Source organism: Theropithecus gelada, chromosome 5 (genome assembly GCF_003255815.1).
Source record: "Theropithecus gelada isolate Dixy chromosome 5, Tgel_1.0, whole genome shotgun sequence".
In the NCBI taxonomy this organism is placed as follows: Eukaryota; Metazoa; Chordata; class Mammalia; order Primates; family Cercopithecidae; genus Theropithecus; species Theropithecus gelada.
In genome coordinates this window covers 3005047-3024987 of record NC_037672.1, presented here as the reverse complement: position 1 = coordinate 3024987, position 19941 = coordinate 3005047, and the positions used below count along the sequence as shown (strand labels likewise).

General features: G+C 49.3%; 1 protein-coding gene across 2 annotated transcripts in view; it reads left to right on the top strand.

The window, feature by feature from the left end:
- NOP14 (NOP14 nucleolar protein) overlaps positions 1-19941 on the top strand; it is a 29389-nt gene that overhangs the window by 660 nt on the left and 8788 nt on the right. For both annotated transcript variants that reach the window (XM_025385541.1, XM_025385540.1), the window contains exons 2-10: positions 4554-4688; positions 5526-5667; positions 10566-10705; positions 11509-11643; positions 12587-12709; positions 15376-15507; positions 16460-16739; positions 18294-18424; positions 19071-19156. In XM_025385541.1, the coding sequence (XP_025241326.1) occupies positions 4554-4688; positions 5526-5667; positions 10566-10705; positions 11509-11643; positions 12587-12709; positions 15376-15507; positions 16460-16739; positions 18294-18424; positions 19071-19156 (1304 nt within the window). The remainder of the gene's footprint in view (positions 1-4553; positions 4689-5525; positions 5668-10565; positions 10706-11508; positions 11644-12586; positions 12710-15375; positions 15508-16459; positions 16740-18293; positions 18425-19070; positions 19157-19941) is intronic.

Below are 19941 nucleotides of genomic sequence, written 5' to 3'. Positions count from 1 at the left end.
GCGGCGTCCTGGACAGCTGCTTTGTTAACCCTTCCGCGTTTACTTTGAGCTCCTGCGGTTTAGGGACGGTGGGTAGGGGCTGTGTGGGATGCTCCGTTTGATGTATGATCGGCTCTCCCCTGAAGCGCGTGACCTTGTTCCTTCGGAAGTAACTCTATGGAAACTCATTGCTTCCTAGTTTTTTTAATATAATTTTTTTTTTAATTTTCACTGAGGAACATACATTAGTAGGTTGGTGAAAAAATTAAGGCACAGAAAGGACAAATGAATTTCCTAAGGTCACACAACTGGTAAGGGCTGGGCATGCATTCACATTTCAATGTCTATAGAGCCTTCTTGCTACCCCGAGCGCTTCTGTTTGACCTCGCTTCTAGGTTCTGGGAGATAAAGGTAAATAAAACTTGCCCCTGCCTTCATGAGCTCCTGATCTCTATTCCATCACAGTGTGCAAGCTGGATGGTATTTAAATCAAATCAAATATCCTTACTGCACGAAGACGACAGCGTGTATAATAGGCAGGATAGACTTGCAGCTGACTTCGGTAAGAGTCGCTCATTACACACCCCAGGGCAGGGGTGGGAGAATAAGGTAGTGTGGTCCCTAGAATAGACACATTTGTCTTCACCACTGAAGCCTCAGTTTTCTCTTTTCTGAAGTAGAGATAATAATATACATCCTACGCCTTGTGGTGGTTTATGAGAATTAAGTAAGATAGCACATAGAGCACATAGCAAGTGTTCTCTAAATACTGTTATTCTTAGCCTTCTTGGCTTGTTGTTCGAGCCCCGCACAGTCCGGCTGTTTTCCTTGCTTCACCTCTTGCAACTCAGTGTGTCCAAAAGGTCTGCCTTACCTCCCAAAGTCTCTAAAGGGCGGGCTCAGGTTCACCACCCAAGCTATGTAGCCCAAATAGGACAGGTTGCTCAAACTTCTGGTATTGAGCAGATCCACCTCCCTGCTCTGTGCTGAAGGCCTGGGACGGGGGCGGGAATTCCTGCTCCTTTTTGGACCTCCAATGCTTGGCCCATGGTAGAAACAAATATTTGAACAAATCAAAAGTGGAACCTGAGTGCCTTAGGAGATCACAGTCAGGAGAAAGTGTAACAGGAAAGTCCGAAAATTCTTCCTAGAGGGAGTTACAGCCAAGTTTCGCAAAGGGAGTGAGCTGTTCATGGTCCCAGGGTGGGCAGAGGACACAGATGCAAAGGCACATTGTCCTGGTGTGGTGAGGTGTGGCACTTGCAGCTGTCTGAGGGACAGCAGGTCGTCCAGTTGACTCTGAGCTTGATAACACCTGTGGGCATGTGAGGCCAGCGTAGGAGGCCTGGCTCTTTTTGTGTGGGCTGGTCCCTTAGAAGTAAGTGGGCTGTCTCAGTTGGCTTCTCCCCTCTGGTGGGTTGTAGCACTCTGAGGCACTCAAGTCTGGCAGGAGGAGGGCAGCCCCCAGGTGCCAGTCTCAGGACATTGCTTTATAGCTGTGCCTCAGTTTCCTTATTTCTGAAATAATTTATAAAATAAGTTATATGAATGTAGTTGTTAATCGGTAACTATGTTATTAATGTAGTTACTGGCCCCTTAAAGTTGGTCAGGCCTTGTGCCAAGCGGTTTACATTTAATCCTCACCTTTATGAGGGGGAAGTACTGTTATTATCCCTATTTTATGCCATAAATTCCGTATGATGTCACAACATCTATATAGTTTAAGAAAGAAAGAGAATCAGAATAATGTAGAATAACTCATATTACCTATTTATAGCCTAAGGGCTCTTCTTCACTAAGATTTACCCATAGAATCATATTCCAGATAATGAGAACTAATGTTTTTAGAGGCCAGATGGCTGATGCCTGCCCCATCTACCTCTTTCCTGCTAGAAGCCAGTGACGCTTCCTCCCTCTGCAGGAACAGGCCTCAGAAGTCTTCTCAGTGTAGGCTGGGTTCAGTGGCTCGCGCCTGTCATCCTGGCACTTCGGGAGGCCGAGGCAGGCGGATTGTCTAAGCTCTGGAGTTTGAAACCAGCCTGGTCAACACCGTGAAACCCTGTCTCTACTAAAAATACAAAAAAATTAGCCGGGCATGGTGGCATGCCCCTGTAATCACAGCTACTTGGGAGGCTGAGGCAGGAGAATTGCTTCAACCCAGGAGGCAGAGGTTGCAGCGAGCCGAGATTGCGCCACTGCACTCAAGCCTGGATGACAGAGCGAGACTCCATCTACAAAAAAAATATGTATATATATATCAGTGTAGCATGTAAGCAGCCTCTGTCCATACAGACTTCATCAAGCAGTACAGGCCAGCACATGTAATGTGCTCCCATCTGATTGCCAGCTAGACCTTGTGATTTAAATAGTGAGATGTTTTACTTTTTTTTTTTTTTTGAGACAGAGTCTCGCTCTGTCACCCAGGCTGGAGTGCAGTGGCGCAGTCTCAGCTCACTGCAAGCTCCGCTTCCCAGGTTCACGCCATTCTCCTGCCTCAGCCTCCCAAGTAGCTGGGACTACAGGCACCCGCCACCACGCCCAGCTAATCTTTTTGTATTTTTAGTAGAGACAGGGTTTCACCGTGTTAGCCAGGATGGTCTCGATCTCCTGACCTCGTGATGCTCCTGCCTCAGCCTCCCAGAGTGCTGGGATTACAGGCGTGACCCACCACGCCTGGCCCCAAAGGTGTTTCTTTTTTTTTTTTTTTTTTTTGAGACGGAGTCTGGCTCTGTCGCCCAGGCTGGAGTGCAGTGGCGCGATCTCGGCTCACTGCAAGCTCCGCCTCCCGGGCTTACGCCATTCTCCTGCCTCAGCCTCCCGAGTAGCTGGGACCACAGGCGCCCGCCATCTCGCCCGGCTAGTTTTTTGTATTTTTTAGTAGAGACGGGGTTTCACCGTGTTCGCCAGGATGGTCTCGATCTCCTGACCTCGTGATCCGCCCGTCTCGGCCTCCCAAAGTGCTGGGATTACAGGCTTGAGCCACCGCGCCCGGCCACCCCAAAGGTGTTTCTAACAAACATTGTTTAGCACTGCCACGGTAGGAAGTTACTAGGGATTAATCATTCAGCATGTCTCAGTTGAAAGAAATTGGTTTTTGAAACATTCTTGAAGAAAATGACGAAAATTGCCTTTGGAAGTATTTATTGAACTAATGGATGGTTTCCTACTCTTCAGGCAGCAGAGGGCTTTTTCATGCATTTTAAATGTAATAATAGCACTTTCACATTTCAAAGTGAGATAAGAGAAATGGTTTTTTTTTACATCCTTTTCTCCTGTCCACATGATGAATACTGCGGTTGACTTCTCCAGATGGAATGTGCTGTAAATGGGAAGGAGGGCCACGGTGTGCTTCTGTCCCTGCTGGAGCATCTTCTGCTCTTGCCCAGCTGCTTCTTAACCCCTTCCACTCTCCTCTCCTCCTCTTCCAGCTCCTGGTTTTGACCTTAAATGTGGGTTTCTTAGCCTTTAAGTTCATTTCCGACCCTGGGGAAGTGACCTATGTCTGGAGCAAAATCTGGCCTGTCCCCTCCTGAAACAGAACTTGGAACCAGAGTGGCAGTGACCAAGTCACCACATGCGCCCTCCCTCCTGCCCCATGCTCACATTCTTTCAAAGTGACTTCACACATTAGAGGAATCCCTGAAGAAGAAAAGGAACACTTAGGTCTGGGGTTAGATCAGAGGTTTCGAGTGTCTGCCGAGGCACCAATTTGTGGTGGGTGTGTAAAACCACTGAATTGGATCATTCCAAGGGCCTTCCATTGCGTCAAGATTTTGCCTTGGTGCCATTTCCTTTCAGAATTGCTGTGTAAACACCACTGTAATGGCAGTTCCTTAGCAAACAGAAGTTCCGCAGCAGAAAAGAGTTTGCAGTGTGGCCATCTTGGGTTGCAGAGGCCACTCATTCCTCACTCACCTCTGTCCTCTCTCTGCTTTAGGGAATTCAACCTCCAGGACAGCCAACTTTGAATACTATTAAACTTGGTCTTTTTTTGTTGCTGCTGGGAAAATAACCGAATTATTTGATACTTGCTGTCTGTATTTAAAATATTGCTCCTCTTGGTTTTCCGAAGGTGAAGCCCCTAAACCATGAGCTCGCTAACTGGTTTATGGCCTTGTGTCTAGTGTGAACCCACAACTGTACATTTCTTAGGAGTACCTCTGATGGGAAATAGTACCCTCCTCCAGGATGGAAAGAGTCTAAACCCATTTCCACTTTTCCAGATGATTCTGGCGTAAAATGCACACATCCTTAAACCTTAAGGCGGCTGTTACGGCTGAGGGAGCCGTTCATGCCTTGAGCTTGGCTAGTGTGCTTTTGTTTACCCTTCCTTTTGGCACCGATAGACTCTAAAGAGGAAAAGAAAGTGATCGCCCCGTTATCACTGAGAGTTGTTTGCTCTTCTCAGAATTCTGTCACTAGTAGAGAAAGCCTATCATGGATGAAAGCAGCTCGTGTGTGAACTTTGACATCACTGCATAGCCCTGAACTTTAAAGTATGCACTGTTCTGATGTCCCCTGTAGTGGAAATCACAAGAGTTTTTTGTGAGATTGTTTTCTGACCTGTTTTCCAGCGTACACAGACTCTACTAAAGGAGTACAAAGAAAGGGATAAGTCCAATGTCTTCAGAGATAAACGCTTCGGAGAATACAACAGCAGCATGAGCCCCGAGGAGAAGATGATGAAGAGGTTTGCTCTGGAACAGCAGGTATGGAAAGAAACTGGAGGAGGGTTTTTGCTGTACATTGCACAGGGAAGTCAAGCCCAAGGAGAAGGCTGATTCTGCACGTTCTGCCTGTTCCTGGGCACTTGGAAGGTCCAGGGGATAGCCCTTGATTCCTGTGCCTTATCTGGCTAGGCCAAAGGAGAAGCAGCTTCTTCTGCACATGTTAGCTGAATGGATAAATCCCTTAACTCCACTACATGGCAGCAGTGTGCACAGGAGTTCTCAGCTGAGCTGCTGCCTTCAGCTCCATTGGGTGGAGAGCAAGTGGCCTGAGCAGCATTGCTAGAGTGGAAACTGGGCCCTGGGCTTATTTAAGAATTGCCCTCCATGAGGCCGGGCGTGGTGGTTCGCGCCTGTAATCCCAGCACTTTGGGAGGCTGAGGCAGGTGGATCACGAGGTCAGGAGATCAAGACCATCCTGGCCAACATGATGAAACCCCGTCTCTACTAAAAATACAAAAATTAGCCAGGCATGGTGGCACATGCCTATAATCCCAGCTACTCAGGAGGCTGAGGCAGGAGAATTGCTTGAACCAGGGAGTCAGAGGTTGCAGTGAGCCCAATTCACACCACTGCACTCCAGCCTGGGCAACAGAGCGAGACTCTATCTCAAAAAAAAAAAAAAAGAATTCCCCTCCATGAGTTCCGTTTCTGTCTAAATAATGAATCATTGCTTAGTTGACCCAGAATACTCTTTAAGGCTGCTTAGGATTCATTGTCATATTTCAAATATAATGGAAATATATATATATCTCTCTTTTTTTTTGCTGTGAAATGGAAGTGGTAATTTTAGGAAACCTTTTTTTTCTCTTCTGTCAGCGACATCATGAGAAAAAAAGCATCTACAATCTAAATGAAGATGAAGAATTGACTCATTATGGCCAGTCTTTGGCAGACATCGAGAAGCATAATGACATTGTGGACAGTGACAGTGATGCTGAGGATCGAGGAGCGTTGTCTGGTGAGGCTGGGGTGCCCTGCACGGGCCTGTGGGCATGGAGCCAGGGCGAGTCTGTTCCTTGTTGGACCTTCTGCTCTTAGAGACTAGAGAAAGTTATTGCATGAAAGTTTTACTGATCATTAACCTCTCCACAAGTTTCGCAGGTGACAGTTTTTATGTTTTTTTTTTTTTTTTTTAAGAAAAAAGCTGTGGGGAGAACCCACGTCACTGACTCCCGGTGGCTCACTGAATGCACTACTTTGCTCACCCTACTTTATCAATCCCAGCCTAATATTTGTACCAGTGGTGTTGATGGAGTTCCTTTAGCCGGTACCTACTGTGGAATTATGGCAGTTTGAGGAAAATCATATTGAGCCTCGTATCTGAGGATAACAACATGAAACAGATAAATTTTGGCCTTAAATAATGTTAACAGAGTCTAAGATTCAGTTCAGGACTGTCTTAAACCCTGTGTATAAGGTTGCAGTCATGACATCAATTACTTGACATTTCTTGTAAGTTAGAGTAGGTCCCATTTTCCGGTGTCTTCAGAAAAAAGGTGTACAAATCTAAAACTGACTCTCAAAGCTGTGTCTTGTTAGTGTGTGAAAGTTAAGGCGTTAAAGCCTGGGGCTGCCTTCTGATATTTGGCTAATCCAAGGGGCAAAAGGCTTAGGAGTTAGGGCAGCAAGCACGTGGTGCAGAACCTGCCATCTGCGGCACACCAGGAGGAGACCCCGCCACTGCTCGGCTTCGCAGGCATGAAGAGAATGGCCAGTTATTTTAACCTCCGTGCCTTTCTCTTTGCTCTTTTCATTGTTCAAGACTTCTTGTGGACCCTTAGCTGGAAAACGCGTTCCCTGGGGAGATCCTAATTCCCTGAGAGTGGAGGTAACTGCCTTGGTGTGAGTTGGGCGAGTGGCATTCCCCTTATTGCCAGGAGGCGCCGTGGTGCGCCCATGACTTGAGGAGGCGCTATGGTGCGTCAGGGACTAGAGGAGGTGCAGTGGTGTGCCCGTGGCTGGGGGAGGTGCCGTGGCGCGCCCGTGACTACGGGAGGCGCTGTGGTGCCGCTGCTGACTAGGGGAGGCGCTGTGGTGCCGCCGCTGACTAGGGGAGGCGCCGTGTTGTGCCCGTGACTAGGGGAGGCGCCGTGGTGCCGCTGCTGACTGGAGGAGGCGCTGTGGTGCCGCTGCTGACTAGGGGAGGCGCCGTGGTGCGCCCGTGGCTAGGGGAGGCGCCGTGGTGCGCCCGTGGCTAGGGGAGGCGCCGTGGTGCCGCTGCTGACTAGGGGAGGCACCGTGGTGCCGCTGCTGACTAGGGGAGGCGCCGTGGTGCGCCCGTGGCTAGGGGAGGCGCTGTGGTGCGCCCGTGGCTAGGGGAGGCGCTGTGGTGCCGCTGCTGACTAGGGGAGGCGCCGTGGTGCACCCGTGACTAGGGGAGGCGCCGTGGTGCACCCATAGCTAGGGGAGGCGCCGTGGTGCGCCCGTGGCTAGGGGAGGCGCTGTGGTGCGCCCGTGGCTACAGGAGGCGTTGTGGTGCCGCTGCTGACTAGAGGAGGCGCTGTGGTGCCGCTGCTGACTAGGGGAGGCGCCGTGGTGCGCCCGTGGCTAGGGGAGGCGCCGTGGTGCGCCCGTGGCTAGGGGAGGCGCCGTGGTGCGCCCGTGGCTAGGGGAGGCGCCGTGGTGCCGCTGCTGACTAGGGGAGGCGCTGTGGTGCGCCCGTGGCTAGGGGAGGCGCTGTGGTGCCGCTGCTGACTAGGGGAGGCGCCGTGGTGCCCCCGTGACTAGGGGAGGCGCCGTGGTGCACCCGTAGCTAGGGGAGGCGCCGTGGTGCGCCCGTGGCTAGGGGAGGCGCCGTGGTGCGCCCGTGGCTAGGGGAGGCGCTGTGGTGCGCCCGTGGCTAGGGGAGGCGCCGTGGTGCCGCTGCTGACTAGGGGAGGCGCCGTGGTGCACCCGTGGCTAGGGGAGGCGCCGTGGTGCGCCCGTGGCTAGGGGAGGCGCCGTGGTGCGCCCGTGACTAGGGGAAGCGCTGTGGTGCCGCTGCTGACTAGGGGAGGCGCCGTGGTGCGCCAGTGACTAGGGGAGGCGCCGTGGTTCGCCCATGGCTAGGGGAGGCGCCGTGGTGCCGCTGCTGACTAGGGGAGGCGCCGTGGTGCGCCCGTGGCTAGGGGAGGCGCTGTGGTGCGCCGCTGACTAGAGCAGAAGTAGGACTCAGTTTCTCCGAGTAACAGGTCCTGGGAATTGAGCTATTCATTCCTGATTTCCTATCCTTTGATTTTGATTATGAGCTCACCAAAACCCAGGTAATTTTTATAAAAGAAAAGCCTCTTACATGTGAAAATAAATACACTGAATTTGTCATGAGGAGACAAATTCTGTTTTATTCAACTGTCACATGGTCTGTTCTCTTAGATTAGGAGAATTTCATCTTAAAAACCACCCCGTGAGCACTTTACCTTTGCGGAAGCTGAGACTAAGGACAAGAGTTGGTGGTACTTGCTCAGGCTTGGTAACCAGAGGGAGCGGGGCTTCAATTTCCAGGTAGCCTGACTCCTAAATTGTAGCTGCTGTGTGCTGTTTTACACTGAATGCAGTCATTTCACCTACTGTAAAATATACTGTTAGGACTTCAAAATAAATAGATACATAAAAAATCTTTCTAACCAAATCCTAATACAAACTCATTAAGGGAGGATTTCCTTTTTTTTTTAATAATCCTTTTCTGAATCTTTTATATAATTAATACAAGCTTATTAGTTGGCATTTTGCAAATCTTTTAAGAAACTATTATGATGGTACACGTATGCAGCCATAAAAAAGAATGAGATCATGTCTTTTGTGGGAACGTGGATGGAACTGGAGGCCATCCATCATCCTTAGCAAACTAACTCAGGAACAGAAAACCAAATACCACACTTTCTCACTTGTAAGTGGGGGCTAAATGATGAGAACTCTTGAACACAAAGAAGGAAACAGCAGGCATGGGGATCTAGAGAGGGAGGAAAAGGAGCAGAGAAGATCACCGTTGGACTTAGTACCTGGGTGATGAAATGATCTGTACAACAAACCCCCATGACACGAGTTTACCTGTGTAACAAACCTTCGTATGTACCCCCAAACCTGAAATAAAAGTTAAAAAAAAAAAAAGAAAATAGCGTGATCGACCTTGGATTACTAGGGTACTAAATTGTGTTTTCTGATATGCTTAGTTTTCCAGGAAGGAAATCATTCGTTTCTGGAAATCAGGAATCATTCATTCATTCACTTACCAATACTGGTTTATGTGCCAGGCACTGTTCTCGGTTCCAGAGAAATGGCAGTGTCAAAACAGAAAGCCATGCCCTCCTTCAGCTCACATTTTATGGGGAGACCCAAACATTAAACAAATGTGTCACCAAATTCTGCTGTCTGATCAAAGGTGGAAGTGTGGAGGAAAAAGCAGGAAAGGGCATCACGTGCCATTGAGGCGTCTTGTTCAGCCTCGCTGGAGTGTGGTAGCATGACCACGGCTCACTGCAGCCTTGGCTTCCTAGGCTCAAGCAATCCTCCCATCTCAGCCTCCAGAGTAGCTGGGACTACGGGTGTGCGCTACCATGCCTGACCAAGATTTTGGCTTTTACTGGAGAAAAGGAGTCTGGGTGTTGGAGCCAAGGAATCGCATAGTGTGACAAGACAAGGCCAATGGGATTTCCCAGCAAACTGGATACAGGTGTGGGAGACAGGCATCAAGGACGACTCCAAGGGTGTGTGGCCTAAGCACCTGGGAAGATAGAATTGCCATTTGTTGCGATGAGAAGACTGGGATAGATGGGTTTGGGGGAGTTTGCAATGCCCGCTAGACATCCACGGTGCGGTGCTGGAGGTGCAGTCGAGTTCAGGGAGAATGCAGGCTGGAGACAGGAACTGGATGCTGTCAGCACAGAGGCTGACTGAGGCTGCCAAGGGAATACGAGTAGTTAGAGGACAGACAGCAGGAACTGCGACCTGAAGAGTTGGAGAAGAGGAGACAGTGAGGCCCTGACGGCAGGGTTGGGCTAGAAGCCAAGAAGAGAAAGCTTTTCTAGAACGAGTGGTGAATGTGTTGAGCACTGCTGGTAGTGAGAGGAAGACTGAGAACTGACCCATCACTCAGGCAAGACGGCATTTCAGAGGAGACGCAGGGGAGAGTCAGAGAGGGATGAAGAGAAAGGAGAGAGGGGGTTGAGAAGGGAGTGGAGGTGGGGAGCCCAGGCAGGCACCAGGCTAGGGCCCTGCTCGTCAGGGAGCTGCTGGCATGCTGGAGGCCCAAGCTGGAGAAACCATCTTAACATTTGTTTCTGTTATGATGTGGGCCTTTGGATATATCATTTCCCATCTGAGCCTCTTTTTCATTTGAGAAATTGGATTTTTAAAGGTTTCTTTTATTCCAAATGTGATGTTTCCTACAATGTTTAATTTTTCTTCTGCCCTAGTGAGTAGGGCAGACTGAAGATCGGTGGCCCTGGTAGATGATTCCTGCTCCTGCCCGCAGCTCAGGGCTTTGGAGTCTCTAGGCCCTGCCCAGGGAGCTGGGAGGGACACAGACTGTGCCACTGATCCTAGGCGACACCCCCACCAAGACCCTGGAGCCAGCTTGCTCTGGGCTTGCCAGTCTTCACTAGAACCAGCACCATCAAAAATAGGTGCTCGGTGTTTCCAGCCACTTGGGTTATAGCCAGTTGGGAGTGTAATGGGTCTGGTTTTCTCAGAGTGGCTTACCTTGGGTATTTCTCAAGTGCCATTGTGCCTGTGGTCTCAGGCCAGGCTGTTGCGTGTGAGCATTTTTTTCTCAAATACGGAATTTTCCAGAGCACTGTGGGGGAAGCACTGGCAGAGTGCTAAGGAAACGCTTCCCCCGCCAGGGCTGGGCTTCACTGGGGTTTCTGCCTTTCGCCCCAGCTGAGCTGACCGCTGCCCACTTCGGAGGCGGCGGCGGGCTCCTGCACAAGAAGACTCAACAGGAAGACGAGGAGCAGGGGAAAGCCAAGTCCCGGAAGGAGCTGATTGAAGAGCTCATTGCCAAGTCTAAACAAGAGAAGGTGGGTTAGCCAGTGTTCTTGACCATCTTCTCCATGGTAAGACAGGCTCACCAAGATGTGTTCGAGCTTTTTTTCCCTGTACATTTTTAGGCTGTGTTTAATCTTTTATATGAGTTTAATAAAAGCATTTATTGTGAATAGGAATTTTTAAAATCACATAAAGCATATACCTCTGACAGGTTTTGGTTCTTTTGCCTTTTTTTGGTTTAAGTTTTGTTTTATTTTGAGATGTGGTCTCTGTTGCCTGGGCTGGAGTACAGTGGCACGATCAAAGCTCACTGTGGCCTCAAACTCCTGGGCTCAAGGATCCAGTGATCCTCCCACCTCAGCTCCTCTAGCAGCTAGGGGGCACCACCATGTCCAGCTAATTATTGTTTTATGTTTTGTGGAGATGGGGATCATGCTGTGTCGACCAGGCTGGTCTCAAACTCCTGGCCTCAAGCAGTCCTCCCACCTTGGCCTAGTTGGAAAGCACAGGGTGAGCCACCGCACCTGGCACGAATGGGTTTTTTGTTGTTGCTGGTTTTAGTATCTGACGTGTACCCAAAAAATCACTTTTTTATTCATTTGCCATGAACTGCTCAGAGTATCTAAATTAATGGTTTATGGCAGGAAATGATTTCCATCTGATGAGATTTTGTAGCTTTGCATTTAAAATACTAATTTCTCCTGGCCTCTTTTCTCTGTTGAAACGTTTGGTGCTGACTGAGTGGTCACTGTGTGTGTCCTTGGCACTGACATCGGGCCTCTGGGTTGAAGTCCAGTAGTAATGATATGTGGCGTGTGTCTTATTTTTTCCCCAGAGGGAGAGACAAGCTCAACGAGAAGATGCCCTCGAGCTCACAGAGAAGCTAGACCAAGACTGGAAAGAAATTCAGACTCTCCTGTCCCACAAAACTCCCAAGTCAGAGAACAGAGATAAAAAGGAGAAACCCAAGGTGGGAGCCAAGTGGCTGAAACAAACTCTTCACTTACTGAACCTGGCTGACTGTCCAGGGAAAGGGCTGTTTCCTTCCGGACAAGTTTCTGTTGAACATTGATACTGAATTAGCTGCTATGTGTAATCTTGGGGTGGAAGTAGATTCAGTTACTTGAGTCTCTATTCCAAGTGAATTCAACTGAAGAAAGGGGTGTTTCTGGATGGAAGAAGTACTTCAGGGTGGACACAGAACAGGTGTCTGACTTCCCTGTGGCGCATTTGTCTGTTGATACATAATATATACACTTAATATGCATTTACTTACTTTTTCCTCTATAAACAGTGCTTGTTTCCTACTGCATTCTCTTTAGTCTAAACTGTTGGAAAATGCATTTGTTTAAGAAACTGGGTTCTCAGAGAAATCTAGATTTTGCCAGATTAGTGTCATGTGGTCATCTGTACATCTTTGTGGGTCACTCTTGCTATTACTGATATTTTACTTAATTTCCCATGTTTAGGGCGTAATGCCTGGATAAGTAGTGTTTTTGTTGTTGTTTGAGACTGAGTCTCGCTGTGTCACCCAGGCTGGAGTGTAGTGGTGCAATCTTGGCTCGCTGCAACCTCCACCTCCCGGGTTCAAGCAATTCTCTTGCTTCGGCCTCCCAAAGTGCTGAGATTACAGGCGTGAGCCACTGCGCGCAGCCTGTTTTTGTTAAAGCAGATGTATTCTGAGAAGAATTTTTCTAGGGGTAAACAAATTCTTTGTGACCAAATGTCCACTGATTTTGCAATCCTCAAGGCTGATGAGAACAGTTTTCTCTCTCGAAGAAAAGATGTAGATGTGGCTTAACTACTTCAATAACATGCAGCCATTACTAGAATGTGCCAGGAAGCTAGATCTTTTCTTTTTGTAAAATAAGAAATATATTTTTAAAATGAAAAATTTCTTCTTTCTGCCTTAGCCCGATGCATATGACATGATGGTTCGTGAACTTGGCTTTGAAATGAAGGCACAGCCCTCTAACCGGATGAAGACGGAGGCGGAATTGGCAAAGGAAGAGCAGGAGCGCCTCAAGAAGCTGGAGGTAGGGTGGCAGCACCTCAGGAGCAGGGCTGTGCTGCTGTCCATCCACAGCCCCTTCTGCTCCATTTTGCACGGTGGGCTGAAGAGAATACTCTGTTTGATCAGTGGAATATTTTAGTCCATTTAAAGTTTATATTTATTCATGAATACCTTTTTTTTTTCTTTTTTTTGAGATGGAGTTTCACTGTGTCCCCCAGGCTGGAGTGCAGTGGCGCGATCTCGGCTCACTGCAAGCTCCGCCTCCCGGGTTCACGCCATTCTCCTGCCTCAGCCTCCTGAGTAGCTGGGACCACAGGCATGTGCCACCACACCTGGCTAATTTTTTTTTTTTTTTTTCTTTTTTTTTTGTTGAGACAGAGTCTCGCTTTGTCGCCCAGACTGGAGTGCAGTGGCCGGATCTCAGCTCACTGCAAGCTCCGCCTCCCGGGTTCACGCCATTCTCCTGCCTCAGCCTCCCGAGTAGCTGGGACTACAGACGCCCGCCACCTCGCCCGGCTAGGTTTTTGTATTTTTTAGTAGAGACGGGGTTTCACCGTGTTAGCCAGGATGGTCTCGATCTCCTGACCTTGTGATCCGCCCGTCTCGGCCTCCCAAAGTGCTGGGATTACAGGCTTGAGCCACCGCGCCCGGCCCCTAATTTTTTTGTATTTTTAGTAGAGATGGGGTTTCACCATGTTAGCCAGGATGGTCTCAATCTCCTGAACTCGTAATCTGCCCGCCTTGGCCTCCCAAAGTGCTGGGATTACAGGCGTGAGCCACCGCACCCGACATGAATAACTTTTTATTTCTGATCATAAAAGCAAAAACAAAATAAAATGCAAATAATACCCAAGTACAGCAAATTAAAAGTGGACTTTTTATTTATTTTTTTGAGACGGAGTTTCACTCTGATGCCGAGGCTGGAGTGCAATAGTGTGATCTTGGCTCACTACAACCTCCACCTCCCAGGTTCAAGCAATTGACCTACCTCAGCCTCCTGAGTACCTGACAGTACAGCTGCCCCCACCACGCCCAGCTAATTTTTGTATTTTTAGTAGAGATGGGATTTCACTATGTTGGCCAGGCTGGTCTCAAACTCCTGACCTCAAGTGATCCACCTATCTTGGCCTCCCAAAGTGCTGAGATTACAGGCATGAGCCACTGTGCCCAGCCAAAAATGGACATTCTTTAATAATTGCTGTATCCCAAAACATCTACTAACGACGTAATGGGTATAGTATCTTGTAAGCTTTTTTTTTTAAATGCAGTTTTAAAAAATTCATTGCGTTAAAACAAAAATGAGGTAAAGACACTTCTACAGCTGGCTGAGTTTTTTCATTTGTTTTTTGTTGTTGTTTGTTTTGTTTTCCAAGGCAGTCTTGCTCTGTCACCCGGGCTGGAGTACAGTGGCACGATCTCAGCTCACTGCAACTTCTGCCTCCCAGGTTCAAGCAATTCTCCTGCCTCAGCCTCCCAAGTAGCTGGGATTACAGGCACCTGCCACCATACCCGGCTAATTTTTGTATTTTTAGTAGAGACAGGGTTTCATCATGTTGGCCAGGCTGGTCTTGAACTCCGGACCTCAGGTGATCCACCCACCTTGGCCTCCCAAAGTTCTAGGATTACAGGCGTGAGCCACTGCACCCAACCACATTTGTTTTTTTTTTAAAGAAGGTCTCTGTTGCCGTGACTGGAGTGTAGTGGCATGATCACAGCTTACTGCAGCCTCGACCTCCCAGGCTCAGGCAGTCCTTCTGCCTCTGCCTTGCAGGTAGCTGGGACCACAGACTCACACCACTATGCCCAGCTAATTTTTTTTTTTTTTTTTTGAGATGGAGTCTCACTCTGTCGCCCAGCTAGAGTACAGTGGCACAATCTTGGCTCACTGCAAACTCCACCTCCTGGGTTCAAGTGATTCTCCTGCCTCAGCCTCCTGAATAGCTGGGATTACAGGCGCCCGACACCATGCCCAGCTAATTTTTGTATTTTTAGTAGAGACAGGATTTTGCCGTGTTGGCCAGGTGGTCTTGAACTCCTGACCTCAGGTGATCCACTTACTTCAGCTTCCCAAAGTGCTAGGATTACAGGTGTGAGCCACTGCGCCTGGCCCCAGCTAATTTTTAAAAATTGTTTGTATAGATGAGCATCTCCTTATGTTGCCTCGGCTGTTCTCAAACTCCTGGGCTCAGCTGATCCTCCCACCGTGGCCTCCCACAGTGCTGGGGTTACAGGCATGAGCTGCCATCACACCTGGCTCAGCTGGCTGTTTTGACGTAACCACATCACTAGCTTCTTCCCATGTCCAGTGTGTGGTCAAATAGTGGAGGCCCTGGAGCTGCTTGCTCTTGGCGTCCTGGCTCCTCTTCTCGCGGTGCAGGGGGTGATGAGTTCCAGTCGGGGCTGGCCAGCAGAATTTTGCTGTGAAGACCTTAGAATAATAGGCTTGCCTGGTGACTGGAGAGTATTGGCCACAAAGTTTGAACAGTTGATTTTGTTAAATGAGGAATGTACTGCTTAGCAAGTATTTGCATGCCTGATTGAAAACTGCAGGCAGAAAGCAAGCTGGATGCACCAGCCTCACAGCTGGGAGGACCGTAGGCCCAGCCCGCTGCCCAGGGCAGGACTGCACGCCTCCTCACCACGTGTTGGAGGAGTGTGCTCTAAGACATCTCATTTCTTCCTGCTCAGGCTGAGAGGCTTCGAAGAATGCTTGGAAAGGATGAGGATGAAAATGTGAAGAAACCAAAACATATATCAGCAGATGATCTGAATGATGGCTTCGTGCTAGATAAAGATGACAGGCGTTTGCTTTCCTACAAAGTAAGATATTTGCCTTCATTTTCTCTCTTTTTTTTCTAATTTAAAAACTTTTTTGGTATTCATTTTAGGAATTTATTACAGTTGGGAATTTTAAATCTTTTTAACCAGTTTCTCTAAAGTTCTTTATCTGGGTGTTCATGGTATATCAAGTATCAAAACTTTAGAGAGGAGACTTTAACAATAGTGTGTGCATTCGCTTGCTCATGCTCTGTCTCTGCCTCTGTCTCTGTCTCTCTCTCTCTCTCTCTCTCTCTCTCTCTCTCTCTCAAAGAAATACAGATAAAACTGATTACTTGGTTAACATCAACTACTTCTGTTAATAACGGCATGATTCTGTCTACATGACCTCAGCATACTATCGAGGGAGCTAACTCAAGGCTAGAGTTGTGAATTTTCTCTGAGTGATGTCATTGAGTTTCTGTGACTGGTGTAGTTTTTAATTCACGAACTTTATAAATTGATACCCTTTTCTCATTTTAAGAGTGTATCAGTCAGGGTCCAGGGAAGCAAAATAGGCAGGACAGGTTTCAAGCAGAAGAGGTCCACACCGGAAAATGGATACTGATAAAAACACTAGGTTACCTGGAGGAGCAGAAGGTGCAGCCCTCCCAAACCAGTGGTGGGTGCTGTAGACACTCCCAGTGTTCAAGCCCACGGCCACTGAACACCTTCCAAATCCTGATCCCATGCCGCTTCCTAGCAGAACCTGAACCTGGCCCAGCATCCTGCAGCAGGGTTCGCTGGGAGCTTGTAGCTCCTATGGCTCAAATAGCCTAGCAGCGGGTGGTGGGCAGAAGGCCTAATGCCAGTGGGCAAATGGAGCACACAGGTTTGTGTTCCTTGCAACCACATAGGAAGCACTGATGTGTGCTGCCTCTTGATGTGGCTGCGAGATGGTCCAGTGGTTGTCTCAGCCTGTCCTGATGCCCTGTGGTTTCCACGCTCTTGGTAGGATGGAAAGATGAATGTCGAGGAAGATGGCCAGGAAGAGCAAAGCAAGGAAGCCAGTGACCCTGAGAGCAACGAGGAAGAAGGTGACAGTTCAGGCAGGGAGGACACAGAGGAGAGTGATAGTCCAGATAGCCACTCGGACCTGGAATCCAACGTAGAGAGCGAGGAAGAAAACGAGAAACCAGCAAAAGAGCAGCGGCAGACTCCTGGGAGAGGGCCGACGAGCGGCAAGGGAAGAGCTGGAAAAGCTGCCGGAGACGAGCTGCCCTACACGTTCGCAGGTGGGCAAGTGCGTGGGTTTCCTCAGGTTCTCGGATAACCTTTATGACCTGGCCATAGCTGTGTGTGTTTGTCTCGCGCCCAGGAGGTGCATTTGTGGAGTGGGGACCAAGGATGCCCTTGGGAGTGCATGGACACACCCCGTGTCTGCTAATCCAGGTCTTAGAGCGAGTGGTCATGTTAGTTTGTCACCGTGGTTCTGTGGGCCGGCCCCAGATGGGCCAGACGCAGCTCTCTGTAGTGGTACCTTCACCTCCCTTGTAGCATACGGTCAGCCTCTTGTGGCGGACCAGAGGGGCAGGGCTGGGGAGGTGGGTAAGCATCTGTGAGAAGGCTTCCATGTTCCCATCTGGGCCTCCTGCTTGGCCACGTAACATTTTAGATGGAATTATACAGTGTTGTTTTGTCTAGTATCTGGAGAAAAACTGTCCAGGCCAGGAGCATGGCTGACACCTGTGATCCCAACAGTTTGGGAGGCCAAGGTGGGTGGGTCACTTGAGCCTTGGAATTTGAGACCAGCCTGGGCAACATTGCAAAACCTCGTTTCTACCAAAAATATTAAAAATAAGCCTGGTGCAATGGCTTGTGCCTGTGTTCCCAGCTACTCAAGAGGCTGTGGTGGGAGGATCACTTGAGCCTGGGAGGCTGAGGTTGCAGTGAGCCGCGATCACACCACTGCACTCCAGCCTGGGTAACAGAGCAGGACCCTGTCTCAAAAAAAAAAGAAAAAAATGGTCGGGTTCTAGTAAGCAATGCGGAATTGTCCTGTGCCTGCAGGATGCTTCCAGAGGAGAAGCTAGTGGTGAAGCTGGCCTCTGTGATGTGCCCTCTGGTGGCAAGAGTCTCATGAGCTGACACTGCTTGGCTCGTAGTGGCTCCTTCCAGGTCTTTCTGAAGTGGTCTGGGCACTAAACCCAGCGCCCTGCCACCGAGATGCTCTGAAACTGTGGGTGTTTTAGCAAATTCCTAATAGAGGAAAGGTGGGAGGGCATTTCCTTATTAGCGTGTTCCCAGGTGCGTGATCGCTCCTGACAGCCCAGGTCAGGATGGCTGATACCTCTCCAGATGTGCCAGAGCAAAAGCTGGTGGGTTTGTTGTGATTGTGAAGTAGAATAGTTATATGAAATTACCTCTATGTTAACAGACATGTAAGTAATTCTCATTTTAAATATTAAATGTGGGCCAGGTACGGTGGCTCATGCCTGTAATCCCAGCACTTTGGGAGGCCAAGGTAGGCAGATCACCTGAGGTCAGGAGCTCGAGACCAGCCTGGCCAACATGGTGAAGCCCTCTCTCTACTAAAAATACAAAAATTAGCCGGGCATGGTGGCAAGTGTCTGTAGTCCCAGCTACTCAGGAGGCTGGGGCAGGAGAATTGCTTGAACCCAGGAGGCAGAAGTTTCAGTGAGCTGAGATCGCACCACTGCACTCCAGCCTGGGCAACAGAGCGAGACTTCATCTCAGAAAAAAAAAAAAAGAAAAAAAAAAAAAAATATATATATATATATATGTATATATAAATGTTAAATGTGCAGTATGTTTTGTGTTTTTGATAGCCCCTGAATCCTATGAGGAACTGAGATCTCTATTGTTAGGAAGATCGATGGAAGAGCAGCTTTTGGTGGTGGAGAGAATTCAGAAGTGCAACCACCCGAGTCTCGCAGAAGGAAACAAAGCAAAATTAGAAGTACGTGGATTGTGTGTGTGTGGAGTCCTGGGAGTGTCGGCACAGCCCCGTATATGAATGCCAGAATTGTGTGAAGTTGTGCAACGGCCACGTGTGCCTCAGGCCAGATGGGGCCAGCCCGTCACCTGATTACCTATGATGATGGCTGGGAACACTTGGTATGGCACAGGCAGAGGCCTCCCTTGGCTTTGGCTCCTCTCTAAGCCTCGTGCCAGAGCCAGCCAGAGGCAGGCATGGGGACCTTCACCTTCATGCTACAGGGGAGGACACTAAGGTTCACATAGCCACAAGTAGCAGAGCCAGACAGCTGTCAGGTAGGTGGCTGTGATTGTGCCTTTTCCTCTCAGTGAGAGGTGAGTGTTCGTGAGGAGGGCGCCGTGCTGTGTGTGCTCCTCATGTTGCTTTCCTAGTGGTGTGTTGTCTGCTGTTCTACAGAAGGATGCACCTGACCCTTAGCTTTCCCCCCTCTACACTTTCTAGTGCTTAGCAAGTTCTAGCAGTGTCTTTGCTTGCATGTTAGAAGGCTGCTCATGTCTGTATCCCTGGGCTCCCCTGCCCCACCTGGTTGTCACCAGAAGCTGTGTGCCTGTGGCTTTGTTCTTGGTGCTGAGCACTGAGCTTTATTTCCCAATTCATGTTCCTGCAGAAACTGTTTGGCTTTCTTTTGGAGTACGTTGGCGATTTAGCTACAGATGACCCACCAGACCTCAGAGTAATTGATAAATTGGTTGTGTAAGTAAAAAACGTGTGTTATCTGGGATGTGGGGCTGAGCAGAACAGTTTTTCTCCCATTTAGAGTCATAAAAACACATTCCAGAGTTACTAAGGTAGGTGGCATGGTGGCGTCGGCATGCCAGGTAGGCGGGTGGTCACCCAGGGTTTGTGAGTCTCACAGCACAAGCCCGCTTCTCACACATGCCGCTCCAGCCACCGTAGAGCTGGGACTGACTTTTAACCACAAACAAGTTGATTTTGAAACAAGTGAACCCCTTTAGATTTGTGGCTGGGATGGGGTGGCTCATTGTAAGTTTCAGGCTCTGGGTGATTGAGAGAGATTTGGAAAGCATGGTAGACACCCCGCCCCTCAGCCCTCAGTGAAACCCAGTGGGGTGGTTCTGCATGCCAGGGAGTGTGCTCCTCTTGTCTGCATGGGGCCTTCCAGGGCGAGTTCCCGCCCTCGCTGCACTCTAAGTCTGTGTGACCCACTCGGTGGCTCCTGGCCCCTGGGGCTGGTGGCCGGAAGAATGCCAGAGGGGCAGAGTTACAGTTGAGAGGTGTGTGTTGGTGTCGTATCCGTGAGAGCACACACCAGCTTCCTGCCCTGTGCCGCACAGAGCTCTCCACGTCATCTGCGTACATGGAGACACTATCAAAGAAGTACCTGTCGTGAGGAAGAAATGAGTTAATATGGGAAGTGCCTTGGAGCTGTCCACTGCAGCTGCCACACAGAGCAGTGCCCCCAACAACGCTGTTACCACAGATCAAGCTGTTTCTCCCACCACCTCCAGTCCATAATG